The sequence below is a fragment of the Sarcophilus harrisii genome, chromosome 4 (genome assembly GCF_902635505.1).
Source record: "Sarcophilus harrisii chromosome 4, mSarHar1.11, whole genome shotgun sequence".
Taxonomy (NCBI): domain Eukaryota; kingdom Metazoa; phylum Chordata; class Mammalia; order Dasyuromorphia; family Dasyuridae; genus Sarcophilus; species Sarcophilus harrisii.
Window position 1 is genome coordinate 312,359,012 of NC_045429.1, and position 19,129 is coordinate 312,378,140.

The following is a 19,129-nucleotide window of genomic DNA, read 5'->3' on the forward strand; positions in this document are numbered from 1 at the left end:
AGTACAATCATCCATGATTACTTTGAAAAAGTTATGAAAAATCCTATCTATAATTAGAGAAAAATGCTTGTGTCTGAATACAGATCAAAACATTCTCTTTTTTTTTAACTTAATTTTTCTTGAGGCTTTTTACTTTCATTAAGGTAAGAGATCTATATTTTCTTTCACAATTTTACTTTTATAGAAATGTTTTGCATAATTTCACACATGGTTTCTTAATTGTGGATAATGGAAACAACTTAGAATTTAAAAATTTTAAAAATGAATAAAAAAATTGTCTTTTGAATTTAAGTGGGGAAAATATTAAATGAATAAATAAAAATAAAAAAACATAGAAATGATAGGGACAAGCCACTAATGTACTTTTTCATGGAGTCATATAGTTTGATTTCATTAATGTATTCACAAAAATAAATATTTTAGTTCAGCTCTCTGTTTAATTTGGATATAGGATATAGAGATGCTTATGAATAAAAGGAGAGAAGCATGAAGATTCAGCAGAACCATAATAGGTTTGTCTTCTCTCTGAAAAATGCTACATTGCATATCAATTGTTCTTTAGGTTTTTATTTTCGCAGAATGTTTTAAAGAGAAAACATTTCAAAACTCACTATAATTGTATCTATATTTGTAATATATGAACAAATCCTGAAGGTGATACTAGGGTCAAGGATTTAATTACCATGTCTTTGTTAATAATTCTCAAATCTTCCTATCCTGCTGTAACCTTTTCTACTTGGTGCAGGACTTATAAGATAAAATCTAATGCTGACATTTCAAACTAGAAATTTATTTTATTCAACATTCCAAAACAGAACTCATCTTTTTCTCCAGTCTTCTCTTCCAAACTTGCTATTGTTTTCTAGGGCATCCTCCTTCTCCTAATTGCCCAAATTCATAACCTAGGTGTAATCTCAACTCCTCTTCATAAATACAAATCCAATATGCTGCCAAGGCCTTTCCATTTCGTCTTCATAATATTTCTTGCATATGCCCCTTTTTCTCCTGTGATACTGCCACCACCATAGTGGGGCCTTTATCACCCCAGTACTTTAACCATTACAATAGCCAAACAGCTGTTTTTGCCTGTCACAAGTTTCTCCCCACTCCAGGCCATCCTCCATTCAGCTGTAAAAGTAATTTTCCTAAAGCACAAATCCAAATATGTTGCCACCTCCTCAATAAAGTCCATTGGTTTCCTACTACTTCCAGAATGAAATGTAAAATGCTCAGTTTGCTGAAGCCTTTCATAACCTTCCTACACACATAATTTTTTCAGTTTTGTTTTATTTTACACATTTCTACCCATACCTCTTAACATACCTTTAGTAACTGACCTATTTCTCATACAACATATTCCATCTATCTCACAATTCCAGGTATTTTCACTGGCTGTCCCCCCCATGCAGGCAAATTCTCCTCCTCATCATCTTTGCTTTCTATCATTCAAGTCTCAGATAAAACCTCATCTTCTACAGGAAACACTTTCCAATCCCTCTAAATTCTAAAGTTTTCCAATTTATCCTGTGTATAGCTTATTTGTACATAATTGTGTATTATCTCCTCCCTTAGATCATGAGGTACTTAAAGGAAGGAACTTTCTTAGGACAGTTCCTGGTTTATAATAGGCTTTTAATAAAATTTAATTGATCAACAGGAGTCCAAATGGATACATGACACAGATATAAGTTTTATATTCAAAAATGCACCATATATATAAATAACAGTCATTTGCTACAAATGACAAAAATATTAACTCAGAGAGCATTATAAATATAAAGCAGATTTGAGTAACCCCAAAATGAAGCTTTACACAGATTTAGACAAATGTTGTCTAAATTAGAAAAAAAATGGCACAAATTCAATTGGAATAAGAAAATGTAGATTCAAAAATTTTTTGCATTGAAAACTTCAGACATATACAATCAATAAGAAATTTAAGATTCAGTATCATTCACTAAAATATGCTGTCAAAGTATATAAAAAGTCAATTTAAAAAAAAAGTAACGCAACTACCTAAGAAGTACTCAAAATGTTAATAATCAGAGAAATTATAAGATATCATTTGTTATTGTGTTTCTTTATCACTCTTACCATAATAGGTAATATAATTAATAATATACTTGGCTTTATCTAATCCCCTTTAGCTATGAATGGCGTTGGGGAAAAGCCTACCCTTTCCCTGACTAGCTTACTAGTACAGAAGTATTTTTCACAATTACAGAAATGAAGAGGGGAGATTTTTCTAGATCAAATTGGGTGGGACTCTTTTAATCGGGAAATATCATCCCTGATGAATCATAGGGACTGGATTAAGAATAGATTTTGGAGTCAGATTCTCTCGTTATTAATAATTTATTTATTCTTTCCTGGTGGACCATGAAATAGGACATTCTTCAGGTTAAAAAGATGAAACTAAGATTCAGATGTTGATCCTAATAGGAAAATAGATATATGTTTGGAAGTCTGTGATCTGGTTTAACTTTTGAATGTAAGTGGGGAAAATATTAAATGAATAAATAAAAATTAAAAAATCATAGAAATGATGTAGAGACAAGTCACTAATGTACTTTTTCATGGAGTCATATAGTTTCTGACATTTCATTCTTAACCTTTTTCAGTCTCATTATTTTGAATGATGACTTAAACCAAAGCATTCACCTCTATCTGCATCTCAGATACATCCTTTTCCTTCCCTACAGTCCAGGAGATTGGCACCTTGCCTGGACTATAGGCCTTTATTCCTCTCAACTTTTTTCTGGTCTGATAAGATGTTGATCCAGGAACTGAATGTCTACTCTTTCCCTCTTTTCTTTCCTCCTATCATTGTCTCTTTTTTTCTTTTCCTTTTTCTCTCCTGACTAAGATTTGGAAAGTTTCTATTACTATCTGCATATGTCCAGCTGAGAGTAAAAATAATAGCAAATCTTTGCAATCATCTTTACAGACATAATTATGTACTTTCTAATTTTATCATTATTTTCATGAATTCTACTTTCTATGACATATAAGTCATTTTGTGTTGATATGTTGACTTAATGGTTCATTTTATAAACCAGGGACTGGTAAGTCAACTTATTTTGTATTGCTTTGTTAATCACTGAGCTAAGAATTCCCCTATAGTTTACATATTGGTAGTTACTATTTTTTCCTTTCTTGAGCAAAACTGTGCAATTTATTTTGTAGGGTTCAGGTTTTTTAGACACTTTATTTGTTAGGATTCTAGTACAGATTTGAGAAGTATTCTCAGCAACTTCTGAGAATTATAATTCCATTTGTTCAGTAATGAAGAGAGCAATCTACACTCAAAGAGAGGACCATGGGAGCTGAGTGTGGACCATAACATAGCATTCACACTCTTTCTGTTGTTTGCTTACATTTTGTTTTCTTTTCCCAGTTTTTTTTTCCTTCTTGACCCAATTTTTCTTGTGCAGCAAGATAACTGTATAAATATGTATACATATATTGGATTTAACATATATTTTAACATATTTAACATGTATTGGACTACCTGCCAACTAGGGTACAGGGAAGGGGGAAGGAGGGATATAATTTGGAACAGAAGGCTTTGTAAGGATCAATGTTGAAAAATTACCCATGCATATGTCTTGTAAATAAAAAGCTTTAATAAAAAAAAAGGAAAGCATTGGTTTATCCTCATTAGTAAACTACACAATATACCTTAACAATGATAAAATTAACAATGATAACAAAAGGTGAAAAAAGTCAATGATGGGAAAGATGTTGGAAAACAGGCAAGCTAATCTATTGCTGAATTAGATCATCTAGAGGGCCTCTGAATTATCCCAGTCATATGAAAAAACAAAAAACATTTTTAAAATGGCCTCTAGTTGATAATTTCCTATTGGGTATATACACTAAAGATGTTATTAACAGCAGAAAAAATAAACTATGTGTCCAATATCTAAAGAAGGGCTAAACAGATTACTGTATATTAAAGTATAGTGGAATGGTACTTCAAATTAAGAAACAATGAATGTGAGTTATTCAAAGAAATATAGAAAAATAATATAAATTCATGATGTATAGTAAAGGAAATCATACCAAGAAGAACAATATGCACAATAACTAAAGTTAAGTAAATTAAAATAATTTTAAATGTCAATAAATCTCTAATCAAATATAATGGACAACATGCTACTCATCAAAAGTAAAGTATAAATATCCTTTCTTTTAATAAGAAGCAAATTGTTGGAGTATAAAGTTATTTTACTATGAATCAAAATCTCTCTTTTATGATGAGATTTTTATGATTCATATAGAGGGAGTTCAATGTCAGTTTAATGAGACTTATATTCTGTCAGTCAGACTTCAAGCATATAAGCTCCAGTTATGTATTGAGCACTTTAAGTGCTGGAGTTAAAGAACTTACAGTTCTCTATATGATATAACATGTCCTGTGTGATATAACATAAAAGACAATTATATACAAATAAACTATATTTTGAATAAATAGGAGAAAATCAACAGAGGGAAAGCACTAACAGGAAGGATAAGGAAGAGTTTGTTGTAGAAGGTGGAATTTTGGTTGGAAAATGAAATAAGACAGAAAAACAAGAGTATAAAGATGAGAAGGAAAAGTATTCCTGCTTGAGTTGTGAAGGCTTTTTAATATCCAAACAGAAGATTTTATACTTGATCCTGGGGATAATAGGGTGTCATTGTAATTGACTAAATGTGAAGAGATAGACATGATGAAACCTATGTTTTGTTGTTACTGAATTGTGTCCAACTCCTTATGATCCTGTGGCTCATAGCATGCCATTCTGATGTCATTCTGATACATTCTGTATCTTTTAGTATTTTCATACAGTTTATAAAGTTTTCTTCATAAAGATACCAGAGTGGTTGGCCACTTTCTTCTTTAGTGGATCACCTTTAGTCAGAACTCTCCATTATGATCTATCCATTGTGGATAACCCTGTATTGATGCAGATAGTGTTCCCCTTGAACTTTTGGGGAGATAGGAGGGAAACTGTGAGGAGCTCTCCTCTGGAGAGAAGAATCATTGTATAAAGTTCTGGGAATGATAATAGTAATAATACCTGTATAGTGTTTTTCATCTTTATAATAGATTTCATGCATGCTATTGCTCTTGATACTCATATCTCTAAATTAAATGAGATTAGTATTGTTGCTATGCATTTTGTGTGAAAGTAAGAAGAGGGAAGGAATCAAGTAGTTTCATTCTGTAATCCTGTTGAGACTAGCTACCAGGGGTCCTCAAACTTTTTAAATAGGGGGCCAGTTCACTGTCCCTCAGACTGTTGGAGGGCCGGACTATAGTAAAAACAAAAACTTTGTTTTGTGGGCCTTTAAATGAAGAAACTTCATAGCCTTGGGTGAAGGGGATAATCGTCCTTAGCTGCCGCATCTGTCCTGTTTGAGGACCCCTGACTGCTACACCCTCTTTAGAGTAGCTATACCCTCTATTGAGTTGAAAATTAGTTCAAGACCACTCCTAGTAGCTTATTCAATTGGAGATCTTGGTCTGATAATCAGCTCAAACTGCCCCCCAACCCCAAGGCTAAGATTTGGCCATAAAACAAAGGTCTGTGAATGCACTCCTTACAAATTTCCTGATTTGATTAGGTATTTGTCTGCTAAGAGAATTCTTTCTCAGTGAAAAATAAAACTTTCCTTTTACCACGGTTTCTCAGGGTTCATGAATTCTTTTCACACTGAATCTGGGCCTCTCTCTGAGCCCTTCTCTCACCTCAAAAATATGGACAGCTCAAATGTCATTGAACTATGCAAGCCCCACCACAAAACAGTGATCCACGAGGGGCAGACTTATGCTGTAGGAAGATCAATTTGATAGCAGAATGTGGAAGATAGAGTGGAGTGAGAAGACACTTGACGATAGGAGACTAATTCAACGATTATTGCAATGAACCAGAATGGTGGAAGTGTCATTGGAAATATGATATGTGAAGATGAAATCCATAGAAGTTGGCAATGCACTAGATATGGGAAAGAGATGACAGTGAGGCACTGAGGTGATACCTATGTAGTGATCCTAGTGGAACTAGTCAGCAAAGTTTCATGATTTTCTCTGCCTTTCTCTATCATCATTCAGCAGCACATGATGCATGAAATGATGTAAGTCATCAAAGTCTGAGGTTTTACAGAGAAAGATCAGTGATAAAGTGACAAGGAAATTGAGAGAAAAGGATAACAAAGATGGGCTAATTTTCCAAGGGGTCAGGATAGGGAAAGAGAAGAACATAGCCAATAATGACCTAACCTAGATAGTAGAGGTTGTAGTGAGGACAAAAAAATCATTTCAGGTCACAATGAAATGGGAAGGAAAGAATATTTTAATTCCCTCATCTTTCAAAACAAAATTTATTAATAAGTTTATTATTATAATAAATATTGTCATTATAATAATAAATAAATAAAATAAGAAATAAACTTTTATTTCTCAAAAAGGACATAAAGTAAAAGTAAATTAAAATGTCTTTTACTTCCATGTGGTTTATGATTTATTTTCCCACAGAGAAAGAAGCAAAAAAATGAAAAGAAACTAAACCAAATACTTCCTTCCACTATTGAATCTTGCTTAGACCAGCACTACTTTTCTACCTCTGAGTCATTATTCTTTATTATTATTGATTTTTTCTAGTCTCATTTAAATAAATTTCAAGGGATTTCTCTGTTTTAACAGCAATGACTCTCTAAATACCAGCACAATACTCAAATTACTGTTCTCCTTGATCATATTCAAGAATATCTCTATTGATTATGTGTTTAATGTCTCATATTAAATATAAGTTCTGCAAGAACTTATGATTCAATCATTCTTTTTATTGGTAGATAGTAAGGTAGAGCAGAAGAAACACTGAAGTTAGAATCTAGATCTACCGTTTACTAGCCATTTGACTTAGGATAAGTATTATAGACTCTCTACTTTCCTTCCCTCTTCTTACTTTCACACAAAATGCATAGTAACAATACTAATCCCATTTAATTTACAGAGTTGTGAGTATCAAGAGTAATAGCAAGCATGAAATCTATTATAAAGCTAAAAGACACTATACAGATATTATTACTATTATTATTCCCAGAACTTTATACAATGCTCTAATTCTTGTCAAAGTTCAATAAGTAATTCTTTTAAGATTCACCACATGGAACAGTGAAGACAATATTCATTGAGAGAGAACTCCCAATAATGCATAAATGTAGATGAGATGTCTTTATCTTGGCAGAAATCTGTGATAATGTTTCTTAACACTATTCTACCTCCTAAAGAAATGTAGAACCTACCTTCTATTAAATTCTGTGGGTATTATAGGAATCATATGTGAATTAACTCATCCACTTACTACCAAAATACTCTGAAATAGTAAGAAAACTTATTTATATAAAAGATTATCATTAATATTTAAAATCTTCTCTTTTGGTCATTATCAATCAAAATATTTTCCTTCTGTTTCACTTACCTGTCCTGCAGTTGGTCTTATTTCTCCAGTTATCATCCTAATAGATGTACTTTTGCCAGCTCCATTGTGTCCTAGTAGTCCCAGTACCTCACCTGAAAGAAAGTGGGCTGACTCAATCTTCATAATTTGAATATCCACTAACTAGAAGTTTTTAAAATTTTTGATAACACATTCTGAAATCATAACTCATTCAGTTACTTTGTGAATAGACATCAAGTTCATAAATACATCATGTTATTTTGAATTTGACATTATCCACATTAGTAAAAATATTTACACAGATGATTTCCTAACACAGGGAAGTATGTTTTTTCAAGTCACTGTACTAAGCACTTTTACAAATATTACTTTATTTGATCCTTACAACAACACTGAAAAGGAGGTTCCATTATGTTCCCCATTTTACAATTAAGAATATTGAAGCAGATAGAAGTTAAATGACTAAGACCAGATTTGAACTCAGGTTTTGCTGACTCTGGACTTAGTAGTACTTTATTTACTGTATCACCTGGCAGTCCCTATATTAACTATATGACCCAGAAAAAGACTAATAATTTCTCAGTACTTTAGAAAACTCTCAATTGAGAAAGTGATGACCTGCATAAATAGAAAGAATTTCTTCACCTGGAAGTGTACTAGGCCAAGGAAATGAGAGGTTTATTTATTCTTATTCAATTCTTAGGAAGTTCCTTATATTAAACTGAAATATAATTCCTTTTAATTTCTACACATGATCCTTTTTCTTCCTCATGGAATCTATCAGAATAAATCAAATTCTCTTCCTTATGTTTTAATATTTAAGATCAATAACAAGCTTCTGTACTCTGTTCTTCAACACACATTCATATACCATTTCCTTTCTCAGATATCCTAAATTTCAAATATTACAATTATTTTGTAAAAGAGGTCAGTATTTCTAACCTTTTTTAACACAGAAAGAGACATTTCTTGTGGCCAGTTTTTTTTTACTCTTTGAAAAACAAATTTTCTTCTTGACTTCATATTCCTTACGCAGACAGCTGGCAATGATGGCTGGTTTCTAAAAAAGATAGTTCATTTCCTTATTAAATTTCACAAAGGTGTTTTACTCTCCTGAATAACTGCTTTTTTGTTACAAATTATGGAACAAATCATATTTTGCATTAAGGGAACATGTAATTAAAAATTTTAAATGTAATTAAGTTCTAAGATTCTAATTCATGTTTCAAAAACTAGATTTTTATTTATTTTTTATTTTGTTAGTATTAATAGTCAAAGAAAAACAAAAAAGAATTGAATATAAAATCATGAATTTTTGCTTCATATGGTTTGTGTCTTAAATTTAACATAATATTGAGAGGTTTGCCCTATTTGAAAGTGTTATTTCTGCCAAGATGGTGCAAGCACACACACACACACACACACACCCAACATACACTCACACACACACACAAAAGCAGCAACAGTAGTTGCCTTCTATCTCCCCATTTGACTTAAATCTAGAAATACTAGTGAAAGGAATAAGTCAAATGAAAGACATTAGAGGCATAAACACAGGCAAAAAGGAAAAAAAAAAAACTATTTGTTTTTGCTAACAACCTGATGATTTATTTTGAAAACTCTAGTGAATCAGGAAAAAAAAAAAAACAACTGACATAATGAATACCTCCAATGAATAAGGAGGTTATAGATTTTTTTCGAACAAATAGCATTAATATATATATAGCAATTTTAAAAATTCAGACAATAATCATTTAAAAGAAAATCTCATTCTAAATAACTACAAAATTTGTAAGGAATTTAGGAATTAATCTGTTGAGACATATTAAAATATAGATAAATAAAGAATGACTTAAATAACTGAAAGTATGTTTACTTTTCATGTCTGAGATATGCCAAGATGATAAAAATGATACTACTTAAATTCACTTAAAGTCATATTGCATTTTAACCAGCTATCAAGGTACAGATACTTTTTAGACTGACAAAAATGGTAACAAAATCCATTTAGAGGAAAAAAATAATTTTCAATAAAAATCATGAATTTTAAAAATAAGAGAACAGTATTCTAGACCTTATGTTGCATCTATAAATGTATAATTATGAAAGTTACTTGGAATTGATTAAAAAGAATCAGAAATAATCTAAGTAACCAGGTATTAGATAAAGAAATATGGTCACTTGTGGATGGATTCTTTATTTGACATGAATTGCTGAGGAAACTAGAAAGATATTTGGTAGAAATTAAATTTAAAACTGCAACTTCTACCATGTACTACAATAAGCTCAGAATGCAACATGAATAACAAAAGTCGAAACATAAAAAGCAGAAAAAATTGATGTCAAGAGCTAGAAGAATTCTTCATTAGACAAATAATTGAATAACTCATAAAAGATAAAATAATAATTTTAATGACATGAAATTAAAGTCTTTAGAAGAAACAAAATCAACATAGTTAATAAGGAGAGCTGTTGATTAGGTGAATTTTTTAATGAAATATATCTTATAAGGGCCTAGTTTCCAAGGTAATACAAAGAGTAATCTCCTATTGGATAAGTAGCCAAAAGATACAATTTTCAAAAGAATTACATGCTATTTTCAACAGCCAAATGAAAAATTGCTTTTAAATCATTAATAATGAAAGAAACAGGGATTTTAAAATCTCTGAGATTTTATCTTAGACCCATAAAATTGGCAAAGATGATAAAAATTGAATCTGGTAATTATGGAGGTAATGTAAGAACACGGGTACTTTGTTAGTAGCTTTGTTAATTAGAATCACCATTCCAGAAAGTAATTTAGAATTATACTAAAAAAAAATAAATAAAAATTTCATATTCTTTGAGCCATATATCACATTTCTAGGCATATACAACAGGAATAATAAATACAAAAGTAAAAGATCTAACAGATACCCAAATATTTATACTGGCACTTATGATAGTGAAAGACTAAAAACAAAGTAGATACCCCACTGTTTGGGGAATGGATAAATATATTGTGGAATATGAATGTAATAGAATATTGCTGCACCATAGAAAATAACAAATATGGAGCATTCAGAGAATAATGTCTTTGTTTTATTCAAACTGATACAATGAAGTAAAAAAAATCATGAAAACTATGCATATGCACCACAGAAATATAAATGAATCTCCAAAATCTATAAAGAAATAAGGGGTTGAGGTAGCTAGGTGGCATAGTGGATCGAGCACCAGCCCTGAAGTCAGGAGGACCTGCATTCAGAACTGGCCTCAGACAATTAACACTTCCTAGCTGTGTGATCCTGGGCAAGTCACTTAATCCCCAACTCTCTCAGCAAGAAAAAAGAAAAAAAAAGAAAAGAAAAGAAAGAAAGAAAAAAAGAGGATAGTTATTCAAACAAAAAGTAAAAACAAAAGATATCAAGATTTTCCAAATGAAAAATCCAAATGAACTTGAATAAATTAATATATAAATGAAAAAATAAGCAATTGATTAAATCTATTCATTTGATTTTACCTCATCAAAGTTTAAAGCCGCCAGTGCACTTGTAGTTCTTGCTCTCTCTGCTTGAACATCTTCATCTTCACCTTCTGGTTCTTCTTGGTTTGGAAAAACTTCAGTACTACTTGGAGAAATTCTACAGAGAATACCATAAAGATCAAGCAAACAACCAAAAAACATTCATTAAACATTTATTATGAACCAAGAACTATGATAGGTAATGATCATGCAAAAGCAAAAATAATAGTCCCTGAAAATTCTATAGGAAAATACAAAATGTATACAAATATAGTTTTAATCTATCTAAGACTTAGATATGATGAAAAATGGCTGAATAATGATGACCTAATAGGTCACTAGAAGATGGGGAAGAAAAGATCTGGAAAATCTTAACGTTAAAGGTGACCTTAAGATGTACTTTGAAGGAAACTAAAGATATTAAGAAGTGATATAAGATGGAAGTCAGTGAGTGAACAAGGCAACAATCAAAGTTATGAAGGACTTTCAATGACAAAAGTAGGAATATGTATTTGCTCCTACAGCACCTAGTTCTTTTTTGGAGAGGAGGGAGAGCTTGGTGTATGTGATATAAGTTCTGCTTTAGAAAAATTACTTTGGCAATAAGGAGATAAAATCCATCTATACTTTAAAAAAAATTAATTCATGCTATTCACTGAAAGGTCAAACATCAAAGCTGAAACTAAGATACTTTGGAAATATAATGAGAAGATAGGAAAAGACCCTGGTGTTTGGAAAGATTAAAGACAAAAAAGAAAAGGGGATGGTGAGAATGAGATGGATAAATAATATCAGAGGAACAATGATTGTGAAATTGGACAGACTTCAAGAGATAGTGGACAATAGAAGGGCCTGCTATGCTATGGTCCATGGGGTAATAAAAAGTTGGACAAAACCAAATGACTGAACAGCAACAACTTTGGTAGCTCTGTAAAGGATGGATTTTCAGGTGGAAAGCTAGTGTCCATAAAATTGTGGTCCCAATAAAAATGTTACTTTGATTGAATAGAAAAGAAGCTGATATGCTTCTCATCACTCCCTCATTGTTTCTTACCAAACTAATTTCCATTCCCAACTATCACATTTCTATTAGTGTTACCACCATATTCATCTTGATCTATATCTGGCAACTGGACCCAGATGCCTCTGGAGGGGAAAGTGAGGCAGGAGACCTTGCACAGCCTTTCCCCTTTGAAATCCAACCCACTAGCATGTCATGGCACCACTTCCTTGAAGTCATGGTCCTCTTAGAGAACAAATGACAAACAATGCCACAATATTCTTCTAATTTACTAAAATATCTCCAATCATATTTAATTTTCCTTTTTCATCATCTACACTAGTGGTCTCAAAAGTTTTCTCAGTAAAGATACTAGAATGATTTGCCATTTCTTTCTCTAGTTCAATTTACGGATAAAAAACTGAGGTAGTCAGAATTAAATATGAAGTTGGAAAAAAAAAGTAATGAGTCTTCCTGACTCCAAGTCCAATGTTTTATCCACTATATTACAGAGCTTCCCCAGGATTTTCCTTCTTTCATTTAGACTTATTGAAATTAAGAATCCTTTCCTTTCCTGTTTTAATTCATATTCTATATACTTGATAAAGTGATTTTCTTAAACATCAGATGTACCCATATCACATTTCTTACATATATACATGTACATCCTGAATAAAATACAGTAGCTTTCTATTTCCTATAGAATCAAGTACAACCCCACTCCCCTGTTTTGTACTTAAAATCCTTTCCAGGATGGCCTAAACTACCTTACAATCCTTATTATGTTATTCTCCTTGTTGAATTCTACTGTCCAGCTAAATTGACCTTCTGAATTTCCTCACACATAATTAAAAATCATTAAAATATCCAAATATGAATATGAAAATAAGTATGACCAGATAAACAATAAAAATATATTCATACTGCAAATTATTTTAAGAAATTGAAATCAGAGATATTTTACTTTTGTTTTTTTTTTTAATTTTGCATGGTGAATATCTACAGCCAGAGAAATATTATATTTACTTATTATTATGATGTGCTTCTGGTCAAATTATTTCAATTTAAATTATTTTTTAAAAGAAACTCACTTGCTTGGCTAGCTACATAGAACAAATTAACTGAATAATTACTAACAATGATTATTTCTGAGTTTTCTATATGCTCTAGCACAAACAAGGATTTTTTAAAAAATGATGAAGCTTATTCAATCACATTGCTTTGTCATCTTTGACCATGGAAATTTTGTCTGAGGTTAGATTTGAAATCACAAAGATAAATCTTCCTGATTTTTGACCTCGCACTCTGCTGTGCTACTAGGTGCCCCCAAATAAACATACAATAAACATTTTTCATTGAATTATTTGTGTTTAGGGGCAGCTAGGTGACACAGTAGATAGAGCACCAATCCTAAATGCAGGAGGACCTGAGTTCAAATCTGGTCTCAGAAACTTAACACTTCCTAGCTGTGTGACCCTGGGCAAGTCACTTAACTCCAATTACCTCAGCAAAAAAAAAAAAAAAAAAAAGAAGAAGAATTATTTGTGCTTATTATAATAGTCAAACATTTAATATTTAAATTAATTGAGATGTTTTAGTCTACCTGAAGACAGGGTCCTTTCTCATTGATTTCTTTCCATATTTCATTTCCAGAAACCGTAGAACAAAAAGAAGAATGATAATGTGAAGATAAGGCTATCAGGAAAGAAACATAAACACCATTATTTACAATATTACAGAAGATCAAAAGTATTTACAAAATCACAGGTCTCTGAGGCATGTATGAGTATTCCCTCCAACAAGGCAGAGAGCATATCATTTTAGATGTCCTTAGAGAAATGCATTACTCAGAGTACAACTTAATGAGTCTCTCTAAACTTACCTAAACTAATTTCATACAATGCCAATCCCATATTTAAAGAATTTCCCAGAGTTGTTGCTCTACTTGCTATAGCATCTCAGAGTTAAGGTCATTTCCATGATAAAAGTGGATATTGCACTAGAATTTTAGAAAGACAAAATAATCTGGGGGGAAATGGGAATGCTTTGTTTCTATAAATTTATATATATAAAAAAATCTTACTAATTTAGGGCACAATGCATTGATTTTAAAACATTTGCAAAAAAGCTTATAAGCTTTACATACAATAAGTTATTTTTTAGTAAATATTATTTCCCCTTTCCCATGAATAAAAATGCCAAAAGAAAGTTCTTCTTACTATTAAAAGTACTAAGAGGCTGCTTTGACTGATTCCATCTATTTCATCTTCATGATGATCAGGATTTTTCGAATAGTTATAAGAGAGCTGTTAAAGGAAAAAATGGTCAAATGAAAGTTCATTTGTTGAACAAGTATAAATTAACAAGAAGCTCATTCAGCAAATATTTCTTCCCTTATTCTGCTTGAATCTTCTCAATGCTCTAGAAAAAATGCATTCTTCAAAAATGGAGGCAAGAATCTTCTCTCTATAATGTACTCCTTTCACTGAGTAGTTTTAATTGTTAATTTTAATTTCTTTCTCTTTACCTCCTTTGTCTCTTCCACTTTTACCTCCTCTTCCCCATTCTTTGTTTCTTTCCTTCCTTTCTTCTCACTTAATCAGGCTATACATTTACTTTTGAAATAATAAGGAAAGTGAGTTTATCCCTGTCCAAAATTGTGAAACAAATAAATCTCGTCCTTCTGTGCCCTTTTCTGTCTGTATAATTCCAACTCCTCTCTAAATTCTTATGCCATATCTTCCCTATGAAATATCATCTCAAAAATAATTTTATAAATTCATTCACACTCCCACTGAATATTAGAAAACCCTCATTTTGTCATTATCATTTTTTTTTGTTAAACCTCTCCTTCTCACAATCCTCATTGAAAATTGGTTTCCTACATATTTCCTCATTGTATTCATATTCTGTATTCATATTCTCTCTCTTCTTTATCTTAAATATACTGGGTCAAAAGGAAGAATAGCCATATAAATTGCTCCTTACTATCACTTAAAGAACTTTCTCCTGTTCCACTAGTTAACAATTTTTCCATCTCTGAGATCTCAATTATATCACCCTAAGGACATGGTAGTGATTTACAAGCCACTTTCATTTTCCATTTTTTTCCTCAAGGAATTATGTACCAGATTAACCATATTCTTATCTGCTTCAAGCCAAGGTCAGTCATTTGGGATTTCAACACACATGCTGGCATCTCTCACAAATAGTCTACCATCTCAATTCACCATATTTCTCAGTTCTCACAACATGTATCTCTATTCAGTCTCAGTCACACACACAGTAATAGTCATATCTTTGATCAGCCATAAGTATTCCATTTCTAAGATATACAACTCTGAAATTCTTTATTTAACAATAATCTCCTTCCTTTCTACCTATGATTCCTCCTAATCCTTAAACCTTATCATGAACTCATCATTCTCATGGCTCTCCTGGTTCATCATCATTACTCTGGCCTCACATTAGGTCTTTTGTAATCCTAACCTGAAGTCAGCCATTTCAGTTATACACTGTCATCTATTGTCAAATTTATGGTTATTATCTCTGTGTATGATTTTTCTTCCCCTATCCCCTTTAACTGATAATCATTCATATTATACATCACCACTGTGATGTTTTCTAAGACTTTGTCCTGTGTCCTCTTCTCTTTATTCTCTCTTTTTGTGACCTCACCAATTCCCATGGGTTGAATAAAGCTCCTAGCAAATTATTTTTCACACCTATATATTCAGCCATCATCTATCTCCTAATTATTATCCAATTTACCAGTTGTCCTTTAGCTATAATCTGGATGTCTTATTGACACCTCAGATTTGAGACCTTCCAAGACTTTCTGAGAAAAGGCTTATTATCTTACCTGCCCCCAACTCAAACACATTCCTCTTCCAAATTTCTCTATTTTATCATCCTAACAGTCACCCAGATTTGAAATTCTGCTCATCTCAAATCTTCTTGTTGAATCTCCCAACAAAACGTAAGCTCCTTGAAAGCAGGGAATATTTTTTAATTTTACTTTTGTATCCCTAGTGCTGAGTACAATGTCTTACTCATAGTTGTTTTGAGCTTCATATTCAAAGAACACTGATGATATCAGGGACAATATTTTGACTTGCTCATGAATTAGATTTAAGTGAGGCAGAACTCCACTCAGTTGTCAGCTTCATTTCCTGAGTCATCAAAGCTCAGTGACAGGAAAAAGCCAATACGGATGATGATAATAGCCTCACATACAATGAATGACCTGAGTGTTTTTGATTGCCTGACCAAATTCTAAGCACTCCACAGAGTCTACCTCAGCAACCTCCAGGGACATTGGAACAAATTGTTCTCATTTAGGATGTGGCCATTGTGCATGCTGCAGCTTCTTAGAGCCACAGGTAAGAAGAGTTGGATGAATCAATTGGATGAATCCACCAAGGGTGGATAAGCATCCCTGAAAGGGGTTTGGCAAGTTCTCATACCAGGATGTGCCAGTCCTTCTGGATATCCTGAATGTCAAAGCTGAAGGAGCTGGGTTCAGTAACTTTTTCTTGGTGTGTTGTAGATCAGTGTGGGTTGAACTAAGTGGATTCTGAATAATAAATTCTGTTTCAACTGAAAATTTTCTGATTCTATAACTAATGAGCCTCAATTTATCACTTTTTCAAAGGAAAACATTATTTTAAACCATAGGAATAAATTTATGCCCATTGTAGAATTTAAGTCTAGTGAAATGATGAATGTGTCATTGTGTAGGAGTGTTAGAAGGGAATGATAGAGTTAAGGAGATGGTAATGATAACTTTCTAGTGTCCTTGAAAGCATAATAGAATAGGACACAATCATACTGCCTTTTGGTAAGGCTGATCTTCCACAATCATGTGCATGGTAATTGAAAGTATGTTAGTGAAGTTGTACTCTACCTTCCTAAATAGAGAAATAGATTCCATTGATCTGCATATACCCCTGGAGTTTATAAATGAGTTTAGCCTTTCCCCTAAAAATAAGGAAAGGTAATTAATTTAGATTTCAAACTTCATGTCTCTTCTCTGAAGCAATTAAGGTAATGGGTAAAGCACTAGACCTGGAGTTAAAAAAAATCTGAGTTCAATTCTAGCCTTAGACTCTTACTAGCTATGTGGTCAAGTAAGTCATTTGACCTGTTCACCTCAGTTTCCTCAACTGTAAAATGAAAGTAATAATAGCATTTGCCTCCCAAGCTTGTTCAAATGAGATAATTATTGCACTTGTTTTCTTTCTCTTCTAACATCACCCTTTGTGTATTTTATAAAACCGTGAAATTTTATACAATGCATATTTCCTCATGTGGAACAAAGCTTTTTTAACTGATGATATATTTCAGTACCTTACTACAAATAATAGAATTGCTTACCCCATAAAAAAGCATTAGACAGCCAACCAGTGTGTACAAAGGTACTAATATCATACAAGGGAGCATGATAAGTAATTCAAAGTTATTTAAAAATAGGATGCCAAATAGGAACATAGAAATCTGAAAGAAAATTTCAAATAGGTTAGAATCACATATTATTTTCAATTATTTACAGAGTACAAGTAAATATATACTCTCTCTAGGGGACAGTGCAGGACCAAACCAGGGGACAGAATGGCTACATAAGGATAGAACAACTAGGGAAGTTTTACATGAGCTTCTGTTATTAGAAAACATCTTTAGTGGAATCAAATTTATTCAAGACAGGATTATACAAATGGTTCCTTTTAGAAATACTCCCAATAGTCTAGAGTGATTATAGTAATATTTTGCCTTAATTCAGAATTTCTAATCTATTGATGTGAGTTATAACTGAGACATCTTTCTTTACGATATGACCTATAGAACAGGAAGTATTTAGGTTATGAATAAGAATTAGATAGTGTTTGAGCCTACATTAATGCAAAGGAAAATCTCCATTGTCTACAGAGAGACAAATTGGAAATCAAAGATATGCTGATAGCTGACTTTCCTATACATCTTCATCTTTCAAAGTCTTCTCTCTCCCTGGGCCTTATTAAAATGCATATTTTTCTTCCAAAAAAGTCTTAGCACCATTTCTATCCCTTATACAAGTACTCAGTGTCATTCATACTGCATTCAACGGTTCCTTTTCATATTAAGAGTCACTTTTGTGCTTATACAGAAACAAACGAATTGTCCCAGGCTTCTTTGGAAGCCCATTTTAAAGAGATTTGCGAGAAGTATGAATCAGTATGAATGCTTCTCATACATTTAGACATAAGAAAGAGTATGATGTATCCCTGGAATGTTAAACTTTATTGCCAGTAGCATTCTCATGGTTTTGGATAAGCAAGTATAATATCTTTGTTGCTCAGTTGATCTTTTTTTAAGTGGCTAAATTAGATAATTTCTCAAGTCCTGTCCCGCTTTCTAAAATTTTATGATTTTATTCTTTTCAGTGAAACAAGAATGCAAGTTATGAAGAGATGCCAAGAAGATGGAGTTAGAGGCTGAAAAATAATATTTTTAATATCTATGTAATAAATATTTATGAAATAATATTAATTTCTATAGTCTATTGCAAAATAAAAAGATAATATTAGTTTTGAAGGTGAAAATGAAATTAATAGAATGTTTTGTACTTACAATAAAGAAGCAAAAAAACCAGAGGCCACTATTTTTTCTCCTCTTACGAAAAATGAATGAAATCACATATGTGAAGACAACAACAGATGCTGCATAACCAATCGTACACAGGATCTGAAATTAACAGAAAATTATATTAAGTACTAGAAAGACAAATGCTGTCCAGGAAGATATGGAAAATCCTAACAATCATTTACCAGGAGATGTTCAAGACACATATGAGATAGCACAGAGACCACGTCAATACTTGAAATGATTATTCTGTCTAGATGCTTGATTTTGTGGTTAGCAAACTCCCTCTCCACCTTATTATCCCAGTCAATATGATACAGAATCACACATTCCTATACGTTAACCTCAAAACCCAACTGCCCAACCCTACTTTGCCTTCTCTAATTCCTATTCACCTCAACTCTACATCTCCAATGCCCCACTTCAGATCTATCTGCCCTATGTCATGTGGAAATCCGATTTTATTATTAACAAGCTTTCATTTTAAACATTTTAATTTTCTTGTATCTTTTGCTAGTCATAAAGGCCTGTCTGTGAATGGATGGTCATTAGTTCAGG

The 19,129-nt window shown here is 32.1% G+C and overlaps 1 protein-coding gene across 1 annotated transcript in view; it reads right to left on the reverse strand.

The window, feature by feature from the left end:
* ABCA9 (ATP binding cassette subfamily A member 9) overlaps nucleotides 1-19,129 on the reverse strand; it is a 116,895-nt gene that overhangs the window by 15,938 nt on the left and 81,828 nt on the right. Inside the window, exons 26-32 of the mRNA XM_012548549.3 lie at nucleotides 18,560-18,673; nucleotides 17,330-17,449; nucleotides 14,173-14,259; nucleotides 13,557-13,648; nucleotides 10,951-11,071; nucleotides 8,391-8,508; nucleotides 7,470-7,561 (exon numbers count right to left, since the gene is read on the reverse strand). Coding sequence (XP_012404003.2) covers nucleotides 7,470-7,561; nucleotides 8,391-8,508; nucleotides 10,951-11,071; nucleotides 13,557-13,648; nucleotides 14,173-14,259; nucleotides 17,330-17,449; nucleotides 18,560-18,673 — 744 coding nt within the window. The remainder of the gene's footprint in view (nucleotides 1-7,469; nucleotides 7,562-8,390; nucleotides 8,509-10,950; nucleotides 11,072-13,556; nucleotides 13,649-14,172; nucleotides 14,260-17,329; nucleotides 17,450-18,559; nucleotides 18,674-19,129) is intronic.